The sequence below is a fragment of the Capsicum annuum genome, chromosome 4 (assembly GCF_002878395.1).
Source record: "Capsicum annuum cultivar UCD-10X-F1 chromosome 4, UCD10Xv1.1, whole genome shotgun sequence".
Classification (NCBI taxonomy): domain Eukaryota; kingdom Viridiplantae; phylum Streptophyta; class Magnoliopsida; order Solanales; family Solanaceae; genus Capsicum; species Capsicum annuum.
Genome location: NC_061114.1, coordinates 85,502,506 through 85,513,780, shown reverse-complemented (window position 1 = coordinate 85,513,780; position 11,275 = coordinate 85,502,506). Strand labels below are relative to the sequence as shown.

At 40.0% G+C, this 11,275-nt stretch overlaps 1 protein-coding gene across 2 annotated transcripts in view; it reads right to left on the bottom strand.

The window, feature by feature from the left end:
* Nucleotides 1-552: 552 nt before the first annotated feature.
* LOC107867868 (trihelix transcription factor GT-1) overlaps nucleotides 553-11,275 on the bottom strand; it is a 31,907-nt gene continuing 21,184 nt past the window's right edge. Inside the window, exons 3-5 of one of the 2 annotated variants that reach the window (XM_016714327.2) lie at nucleotides 7,619-7,750; nucleotides 6,958-7,182; nucleotides 553-1,031 (exon numbers count right to left, since the gene is read on the bottom strand). In XM_016714327.2, the coding sequence (XP_016569813.1) occupies nucleotides 829-1,031; nucleotides 6,958-7,182; nucleotides 7,619-7,750 (560 nt within the window). In that variant the 3' untranslated portion in view covers nucleotides 553-828. The remainder of the gene's footprint in view (nucleotides 1,032-6,957; nucleotides 7,183-7,618; nucleotides 7,751-11,275) is intronic. The other variant, XM_016714329.2, reaches the window with a different exon arrangement.

The following is an 11,275-nucleotide window of genomic DNA, read 5'->3' as shown; positions in this document are numbered from 1 at the left end:
TTGCAACCGATGACTCATCTGTTGGATTCAGCTTCAGGTTCTATCTGTTGTTGAAAAACAGCAATAACAAATATACCCAAATGAGAAGCTCAACTAAAAAATCATAATTTTACTTATAAAATCACCTATGAAGTAATGGTCAGTGGTATACAAATAAAATTTGACCTAAAAAATTTAATTCAATAGCAGTAGTAGCAATAACAACTATGGTACGACAAATGAAGAAGAAGAAAGATAAACAAGAAGAGATGAAGATAATGAAAAAGGAAAAATGTGACAGCAACAATGAACAATAAAAGCGAAGAGAGAAAAAAAACAATAAAAGCAAAAAGAGAGGAAACAAGAGCAACAACGAATCACGCATTTTTTTCTCCATTTTTAGTTATATAAGGATTTATATTGGGTCAAAGTGTAAAACAAAAATCTTGTGTGCAATTCTCAAACTTTCTTAACCCATCATTAATAATTGTCACCTCAATTCTTAAGACTTGTGTCACCTACACTTCGTTTTAAAACTTTTTTGTCACCTATAATCAATCACCCAACCCAAGATAGTATGTACTGATATATGAATTAAAGGGAACTACTAGGAAAGCTATAACCACGGGAGAGGTTTGGTTTCAGGATCTGGAAGTACATCAAATATGAAAAGATTTACACGCAATCAAAAGCTAAGATGCAACTAATTTGTACAACGATGTCCTTCCCTACTTTGGCGCACATTTGCTACTGTCACGTATAGCTGGAACCATCTATACAGTTTAGACTACTCAAATGAGCTTTCTGAGCAGAAGGTCACAATGATGGAGAAGGCCCTACTGGTCCTCCTTAGTTGGCACCACGATAGACGGCACCCGGGCAAAGCTCATCCATACTATCAACATTCCGATAGCCATTATACTCTCTTAAACATGTCCAGCCTCTGCGTGATAAGAAGTTCTGAAAATCATCCTCAGAGTAAAAGGTTTTATCCTCTGTATGAACAGGCAAGTGATCTGCTTCATCATACATGCATATCTTTATTGTCAGGCCTGCAAGATGGAATCAGGTTAGTTTCTCCATTTCTTCTTCTGAAGGGAATTGAGGGGGGAACAATAACAGAACCGAATCCATAATAGCAAGCTAGACAAATCTTTCTTCTGCGAAAGATTCGAAAGATTCAACTTCAGTGAAATCACTATCAATAGTGCCCATATATGGCCAATGCTTTATGATCAATTTGCCTTAATTTTCTATTCACAAGGGTGATGTGAACCGTCCTGCAAATTAATATGGAGTTGCAAAGCTGCAACAAAGGTGGTGTCTTTGACATGGTGCGCATTGCAGGATGCAATTTGACATCAGACAATTTAAGGGGAAGATGCAATATTGGCAGAAAACATGGAGCGGACACTTAACCACCTTTTGCTACATTTTAGCTTTCATTTAAGAACTATGGGCAGACAGCTGGTCTGAAGAAGTGACAGTTCTCGACTGTACTAACGTCTATAGCGTCGCCGTTGACGTGACGTTGGTACTCCGGCGCCGGCACAGGAACGTCGGCAGCAGGTAAGTGCGCACATCCCCTTTCTTCCCCGGTTGGTTCTCTCTCTCTCCACTCTTCTTGCATTTTCTACTACTATCGCCGGCGGGACGGGATAAGGTCGCCGCCGGCTTGACTGGTTTAGGATTCCGGCGTGCACAGATTACCGGATCTGATTCCGGCGCCACTCCGGCAAAGATCCGGCAAAATTTTCTGCATCAGTGAGCTAATCCGGTGACTTCTAACCTTTTCCATCTACTTTTTCTTGATTATTCCATCTCTTGACTTGTTTTTAATTTGTGGGATTGACTTTTTTTTAGATTATTCCATCTACTTTACACGTACCTTGTATTTTCTGTTGTTGCTTTGTTACTTTCGTTGTTGTTTTTTTCTTTCTTTCTTTCGTTGTTTTTTCTTGGAGTAGTGGTTGTGGGAGTTGATGGTAGGATAGGGTCATGTCTGAGGGGGTTGGGGCGGGGGGCTGTTTTGGGGGGGGGGGAGGAGGGAAAGGCTAGTGTGGGAGTAGGGGCAAGGTCTGGCGTTAGGGGCGGTAGAGGAAGACGTGTTGCTAGAGTTGACAGTTAGGGGCGGTAGAGGAAGACGTGTTGCTAGAGTTGACAGGCTGAGGGTTGGGTCTTGGAATATAGGGACTCTCCAGGGTAAGTCCATAGAGCTTGTGAAGATTCTTAGAAAGAGGAGGATTAATATTGCGTGTATCCAGGAGATTAAGTGGGTAGGGTCTAAGGCTAGAGATGTGGGTGGTTACAAGCTTTGGTACTCTGGAAGCGATAGGCGTAGAAATAGAGTTGGTATCTTAGTCAATGAAGAGCTTAGAGGGCAAGTAGTGGAGGTTAAGAGGATCAGCGATAGGTTGATGACTATTAAGTTAGTCATTGGGAGGTGTACCTTGAACCTGTGTAGTGTTTATGCTCCGCAGGTGGGCTTGGATGGGGAAGAGAAGATGCGGTTTTGGGAGGCTTTGGATGAGGTTGTGAGAGGCGTGCCTAGCTCGGAGAAGATTGTGGTAGCAAGGGATTTCAATGGGCACATCGGGGCGTTACCGGGAGGCTTTAACGATGTGCATGGTGGTTTTGGTTTTGGGGATAGAAATGAAGAGGGAGTCGCTCTGTTGGATTTTGCGAGGTCGTTTTGGCTGGTGGTGGTGAATTCAAGCTTTCCGAAGAAAGACGATCACCTGATCACCTTCTGAAGCGCGATAGCCAAGATCCAAATTGACTTTTTGCTACTTAGGAAAGGGGATAGGGTGTTGTGTAAGGACTGTAAGGTCATTCCGAGTGATAATCTTTCGACCCAGCATAGGCTCTTGGTGATGGACTTGGGTATGAAGAAGGATAAAAAGAGAAGAGGTCAGGAGGGTCGACCTAGAATTAAGTGGGGCGGCTTGACGCCGGTGAATGCGCAAGAGATAGGGGAGAAGGTGGCGGGTATGGGGGGTGGGAGTGTAGGGGAGACGTAGATGGTATGTGGGATAAGGTGGCCAGGTGCATCAAGGAGACTGCTAGGGAGGTGTTGGGGGTTTCTAGAGGCCGGGCCGGTCATCGTCGGGGGGATTGGTGGTGGAATGAAGAAGTCAAGAAGAAAGTGGAGACAAAGAAAAGGGCGTATACTAAGTTGGTTAAGAGTAAGGATGAAGAGGAAAAGCGGGTTAATAGGGAGGAGTACAAGTTAGCTAGGAAGGAGGCTAAGTTAGCTGTTACAGCGGCTAAGACGGCAGCGTTTGAGAGCTTGTATGCAAGGCTAGAGGAGAAAGGAGGAGAAAAGAGGTTGTTTAGGCTTGCTAAGGCTACGGAGAGAAAGGGTCGTGACCTCGATCAAGTGAAGTGCATTATGGGGGAGGATGGTAGAGTGTTGGTGGAGGATGGTCACATTATGAAAATATGGCAGTCGTATTTTCATAGGCTCTTGAACGATGAAGGGGATAGAGTTATGGAGTTAGGGGAGCTGGAGCACTCAGAGGAGTGTCGTGATTTTAGTTATTGTAGACGTTTTAAGGTGGAGGCCAGAGAGGTTGTTCCCAGGCAAGGGCGGAGCGAACAAAATGAAACCGAAAGAAAGAAAAAAAACCAGTGCCTTTCGTATAGATCGAGACTTGTAGCTTGATTCTTTACTCATTCCATACTGGGAAGAATTGCAGGAAATCGTTCGATAACACTTCTTCCTATTTCTTTCTCAATGATATCCGACGATCAAGACAATTCCCGTGAAACTCTTTCATAGAAGTTCATTCAACCTTCTGTTCGGGGGTTCGACCGAAACCCCTTCGATGGAAAAATATACTATTTATACATAGTAAAATTATTTTTTATGTGGTTATAATAGGTGTTGAACCCCCTTCGACTAAGTTTTCTTTGAATATGGAACCCCCTTATACCCTTAATTGAAATCCTAAGTTTTCTTTGAATATGAAACCTCCTTCGTTGAAATCCTGGCTCCGCCTCTGTTCTCAGGATGCGAAGGGGTAAGGCAATTGATGAGATTCCTGTGGATTTTTGGAAGCTTTCAGGCAAGGCTGGTCTACGGTGGTTGACTGAATTGTTTAACCACATTTTCAAGACGGCGAAAATGCCCGAGGCTTGGAGATAGAGTACTATGATCCCTCTTTATAAGAACAAAGGTGACATTCAGAGTTGCAACAACTATAGGGGTATTAAGTCATAAAATCACACTATGAAGACTTGGGGGAGAGTGGCTGAGTTGAGGTTGAGGAGGATAGTGTCTATTTCGAAGAACCAGCTTGGATTTATGCTCGAGCGCTCGACGATGGAGGCTATTCACCTGGTGCGGAGACTGGTGGAACAGTATAGGAAAAGGAAGAAGGATCTGCACATGGTGTTTATCGACTTGAAGAAGGCGTACGACAAAGTCCCTATGGAGGTTCTTTGGAGATGCTTGGAGGTGAGTGGGGTGCCAGTGGCGTATACTAGAGCAATCAAGGACATGTATGATGGAGCTAAGACCCAGGTGAGGACGGCGGGAGGAGATTCAGAGCATTTCCTTGTCTTGACAGGGTTGCATCAATGATCTACTCTTAGTCCGTTTTTGTTTGCTGTGGTGATGGACATGTTGACGCGACGTATTCAAGCAGAGGTGCCTTGGTGTATACTTTTCGCAGATGATATAGTTTTGATTGATGAGACACAAGGGGTGTGAATGATAAATTAGAGGTGTGGAGACAGACCCTTGAGTCTAAAGGGTTCAGGTTGAGTAAGAGTAAGACAGAATATTTGGAGTGCAAGTTTAATGACTCGAGCCAGGAGAACGAGGTGGTAGTAAGGTTGGACTCCAGGTGGTGTGTAAGAGGGATAGTTTCAAGTATCTCGGATCCATGATTCAGGGGAATGGTGAGATTGACGAGGATGTCTCCCACCATATTGGGGCGGGATGGATGAAGTAGAAGCTCACCTCGGGGGTATTGTGTGATAAGAAGGTGCCGCTTAAACTTAAAGTTAAATTCTACGGGGAGGGTGGCATTCCGTCCGGCCATGTTGTATGGAGCAGAGTGTTGACCAGTCAAGAACACCCACGTTCAAAAATTAAAGGTGGCAGAAATAGGGATGTTACATTGGATGTGTGGGCTTACTAGAGTGATAGAGTTCGGAATAAGTTAATTCGAAAGAAGGTTGGAGTGGCTTCGGTGGAGGACAAGATACAGGAAGTCCGACTGATATGGTTCGGACACGTGATGAGGAGGGGCATGGATGCCCTGGTTCGTAGGTGTGAGAGGCTGGCTTTGGATGGTTTTAGGCGGAGTAGGGGTAGGCCGAAGAAATACTGGAGAGAGGTAATTAGGCGGAACATGGAACAGTTACTGCTTACGAAGGACATGACCTAGATAGGAAGATCTGGAGGACGCGAATTAGGATAGAAGGCTAGTGCCAGTTTGGGTCGTCAAGGTAGGGTATTACTTGGTGGGTATACTTTTCTTTTTATGCTACCTTGCTTCATGCTTTATTACGGACTTGTTTACTAGTCTTTGTGTACTATTCCTTGTGGACGTCGTATTTATGTCATGTCAGCCTAGTACATGCTTTATTACAGATCTGATTATTATTCCTTGTCTTGAGTCGGGGGTCTATTGGAAACAGCCTTTCTACTTCTCCGAAGGTAGTGGTATGGACTGCGTACATCTTACCCTCTCCAGACCCCACTATGTGGGAATACACTGGGTTTGTTGTTGTTGTAGAATACTCTTTTTTCCTGTGTGTACATTTTGTATTAACAGGAAATACAGACTCGTATTAATTATTGATTTTGGGGCTTAAGGTATTGCTAGTATTGGAAGGCTGTAAGCCTGTAATACCTAACAATACGCCAACCTGGTTTAATATCAATAAATGTTTTGATTACAAGCCCCTTATCCCTTTTGTTTCTTTTCCATTTTGGCATAATTTTAGGAGACATTATAAGACGTACGACGGGAGCCCTCTGATCACATCTACCTCCCGCCTTGCAATATGGATCTGGTACAAGTCAATGTCAAGTCCATGGAGTGCTTCAAGAGGTCAAGTATCAAGTAGGATTTCAGTCACAAGTTCAGATTTCTGGGCATTCCAGATTAGAACCATGATCGCGAGCCTAGATGTGATCTCGAAGCCCGGAGGAGCAGCTAGAGGCGAAGGTCTGCAACAGCAGAGACATGAGCACAATTGCGGCAGACAGCAAGAAACGCTATTGCGGTACAAAGGATGCATTTCCAGTAGTCTCATCCAGCCAAAGACCGTGATGTGGACCATGGAGCGCCTTTGCCGAGAGGGATATTCAGCTCAGGAGAGCGATCGCGAGCCCCTAGACCACCAGATTTGCATTACAGACCTAAGGCCCATTTGGCAATTTTACGTAATTAGTTTAGTGTTGCTATAAATAGCAAAACTTAGGATATATTGGTGTTTAGGAATTTTCCTATGTGTATCTTTAGAAATCTTCCTTGAAATAATCTACGTAAAGATGCCTTGTATGAGTTCTTTCTCCTCTCCCTCGAATTAACACTATGATTGAAAGCTATTCTAATTGTTAGAATTATCCTCTTTTTTTGAAAAAACTTAAATTGTTAGAACTATCCATGTCTTCCTTTTAGGTTCTTGTTATCTCTTTCTCCGTATCTTGATCTTAATTTCTTATCACAATTTCTTTCTTCAGTGTATACCGATTGTCATCATGCAATTCGGCTGATTGCAGATGGGTTTGTCTTTTCCGGACAGGAGAAAGGGATGGGACAAATAGTGGATCGATATAAGAATCTGATAATGTCAAATTGCTGAACCAACTGGGAATAGAGATGGGAAAGGGCAGGCTTAGGGAAAGGTTCCTTGCCACTTTACCATCCCCGAGTACTTTCTAGTTTGTTGCGGATATCAATACATCCACCGAAACTTCGTCACAATACTAGTTATAATTTTATTATTGCATGACATTACCTTCATCGACATGCAAGGTGTAGTTTCCCAGTGGCATATCCCTGTCGAGTGTTCTGACAATATTATCTTCATCCTCCAACCAAAATGCACGCTTTGTCCTTAACCGAAAAGCAGATTTAATAGCTTCTGTGATGGCATCTGCAGTGCCGTCAATACCAATTCTTTTCGTGTAATCTCCCCATTTGACTGAGATAACTCGACCCTCATATGACTGACTCGGCTCACCTACAAATGCAGAGAACAGTTGGAAGAAACCAGAAATCTAAGCGAGTTGATACTGCAATTCTAGAAGCAATTTTTGTCAGAAACCTCAAAAGGTACTCTTTGTAACAATAAAAATTAATAGACAAAAGCCACAATGCATCTAAGCAGAAAGCAAAGATCACCATCCGAACGAAATCCAGATAATAATGGAATATAGACAGCATAAGGGTATTTAGGAGGATGTTCTTAGAATAGTCCTCACTTCTGAAATTGAAGAGGCAAGGCAGGAAGCACTAGTCTGAATGACCCGACAAAGAAAAATATGCAAAATTAGTTTATTTCAGCTCTAATCAATTGTGAAAATTCTTCAAATTCCATTTGTTTTCCTTCTTGCGGATATTTTTTCTAAAGCAAAACCACAGGGATGTTTCCACACTGAAATGTAACACAGACTAACCGGTTCCAGGTGTCTCTCTCCAATTCCAAGGGGAAACTCCACTCCCAGTGACTGCATCTGCCGCCGTTATGGCAAGAGGATGGCCATCATGATCCAGACGTCGTTCTAAATTAAGAGTTGGTCTCCCGTTCTCTGTACACCAAAAATTTAGAAAGTATATTCCGCCGCACATTGTAACTTTCAATTCAACAATAAAAATTAGCATGAAAATAGTAAGAGCAATAAATACTGCACATCGTTTAGAAACACTAGAGTACAAATTTCAGGAAAAATAAAGTTGCAATCATCTTAGCATAACTTAGAGGGTGTTTGAATTGGCTTAGGGTGTGTTTGGTATGAAGGAAAATATTTTCTAGAAAATGTTTTCCAATTTTCTCATGTTTGGTTGGCTTATAGATTTTGGAAAATATTTTCCAAATCAACTTATTTTCCTCAAAACTAAGGAAAATGACTTCCCTTCCAAAAGTAAGGAAAACATTTTTCAAAACTCTCTTTCAACCTTACTCTTAAGTTGAAATATTCACACAACTCTTAAAATCCCCCATCCCTACTCCAACCCTCAACCCCCCCCCCCCCTTTACCACCCCTATTAAAAAAAATATTTTAAATTTTTTTCTAACCTCACCCCTACCCAAAACCCTACTTCCTTCTCCTTTCCAAATTTTTTTTTTTATCTCTTTTAAAAAATTCAAACTTTTCTTACCTCCCCTACCCGACTACCCTACCAACTCCCCCCCCCCCCCCCAAAAAAAAAAATTTAATTTATTTTTTTAAAATTTTTAATTTTTTTCTTACCCCACCCTCACTCCCTTACCCCGACCACCAACCCCATTCAAAAAAAATATTTTAAATTTTTTTTTTTTTCCCCCCCCCTACCCCCCCCCCCCCCCCCCCTACTAGCCCCCGCCCCTAAAAAAAATTGTTTTCTAAAAAATCAAATTATTTTCTTAACTGCCCTTACTACCTATTTTGACAACCTCACCCCCACCTACCAACCCCCTCTTCAAAAAAAAAAGTAATGTTTTTAATTTGTTTCTTAAAAGAAATTCAAAACTTTTTTCTTATCCCACCCTTTTTATCATAATCGTTCTCATTGTTTCTGTAAAATATATAAAAATATTTTTAAAAAACATATACTTATCCAATTTGCATAACGAACACACGAATATAAGTAACAAACAACTTATTTTCTAGAAAATATTTTTCCTCCTTCATATCGAACACCCACTAAAAAAATATTTTTTTGAGATCAAAAATTATTTTTTTAAAATATATTTTACACTTTAGCTAAATACTAAAATGTATTTTTTGAAAAATATTTTTTCATTCACCAACCAAACACTAAAAAAAAATTTTCGAAACATATTTTCCATTCACCAACCAAACATAGGAAAACAAGAAATCAACTTATTTTCCAAGAAAACATTTTCTAGGAAAACATTTTCCTTCATACCAAACACACCCTTAAGTTGGCAAAAATAAATTTTACGCTCGTTTTAACTTTTTTTAGTGTTTGGCAATATTAAAGTTCTTAAAATAAGTTAAAAATTGTTTAAAATAAGCTAAAAGCTATAAGTGGGCAACCCCAACTTATTGATTTTTAGCTATTTTGAGTTGACCAATAATTTTATGTTTGTGTCCCTTAAAACTTTTCTACTTCCTACATTACCCTCTAATACAATAACTCTAGACCTTGCATTCTTTTTCTTTCCTTTCTTCTTTCTCCTACAGCCGTTTCTTCACCTCTCATCTCTTCATTCTTTTTCTCCATCTCTATCCACCATTTTTTTAGTGTCGTCTTTTTATCTACGGAAAAGGGACAAATATACCTCGAACTATGATAAATGATACGTATGTGCCCTCCATCATACTTTGGGTACACATATGCCCCTACCGTTAATAAAATAATATGTATATGCCGTTCTCACTAATGGAGGGACGCGTGTTGCAATCGTACGCATTTACCCATTTTTAAATTTTTTTAATCCCAAATAATTAATCCAAACCAACTATCTGACTCAATAAACCTAGTACCCGACCCGGTCCCAAACGTCTCTAACACAACACAAACACGTCTCTATCACTCTCAAAAAAAACTAACGAAATTAGCTTGAAACAATTTTGTGATTTCAGTTTCTCTGCTTTCGATTCATTCTCCTTATCAGAACCCCATGACAAAGAAGACGAAGAACCCAACCCTTCTCTCCCTGAATTAGACAACCTTCTCGCCGAATCCGCCAAAAAACACAACAAACCAAGAAAACAACAAAGTAAATCATGAAATCTTGAAACATTTCAAGAAACAGGAGTGAAGGAAGGGAAAAATTTAAAATTACCAGCAGAGCTATTAGCAGGAGTAACGGGGTTGATTCCACTGTGGATTGCAAGAACGGAAGGCCGCGGAAAAGGGTTGTCGTTGAAGCGCCTTCTAGGTGTAGAAGTGGCATTTCCATAGGTTCTTAGATGAGGAAGAATGGGTCTTGCAGAAAGTGGAGAAGCAAATTTGTTAGTAGAAGAAACCACCATTAATGATGATGCGACTGTGTTTTGAGTAATAAAGACGATCTCTTGGGTTTTAATTGAGACTGGGTCCGGTACTGGGTTTAATGGGACGGGTAGTGGATTTGGGTTAATTATTTAGAATAAAATAAATTAAAAATTGATAAATGCGTATGATTGCGACATGTATCCCTCCGTTAGTAAGAAGGGCATATACACACCATTTCATTAATGGTAGGAGCATATGTGTACGCAAAGCATGACGTAGGATACATACGTATCATTTATCATAGTTTGGGGTATATTTGTCCCTCTTTCGTTTTATCAATCTTCAATACATAACACAATTGAATAAAGTTTATTTTTAGGTCTAAAAGTGAAGTCCTATTGATAAATTGAATTACCAACAGATGACGAACTTTTTTTTGCTGGCCATTGACATGAGTTTAAATGTCAGGCAAAATTTTAATTTAGTAAAAGATGTAGTGCATTTTATTTCCATTAATTCTTTTAACAAGTGGAAATTTACGTTGTATATAAATATTTTTTCTTTGTCTTACATTTAAAAGTTAAAAGTGATATAGATTTATAAAAGTTATCTTTGGTAATCAATCAAAATTGAAAGTAGATTAAATATAAATTATTTTTAATGAATCAATTTACCATTAAAAGTCTTGTAATAATCAAATTTTTAGTGTTAAGGATATTTTAATCATTTTAACAAAAAATTGCTTAACGGTATTTTTTTACCAAACAAGTCAATAACTTATTTTCAGTTTCAGTACTGTACTTTTATCTGGTACCTCTTGTTGGTGGGAGGTGGCAGGTATCTCATAAAAGTAGTCGAGGTACACGCAAGCTGGCCCGGACACCACGGTTATCGAAAAAACTCAGAGTACTCCTATTCAAATATGCAACTGCTTATTTATAAGATAAGTTTCAGCCTTAAAACAATGCATTTAATCACTTATGCTTAGAAGCCACTTTTTCAGCTAATCCAAACAGTCTCTTGCTTAGCATTTCTTTAGAAACCAAACTGGAAACTTGCAGTTAAGGATTCTGAGCTCATGATTAAGTTGAAAAAAATCATTGTTCTACCCCTTCTTACATTAGATGGGTGATCGTTTTGAAGTTGGAATGGTTTTCTTTTAATTAGAT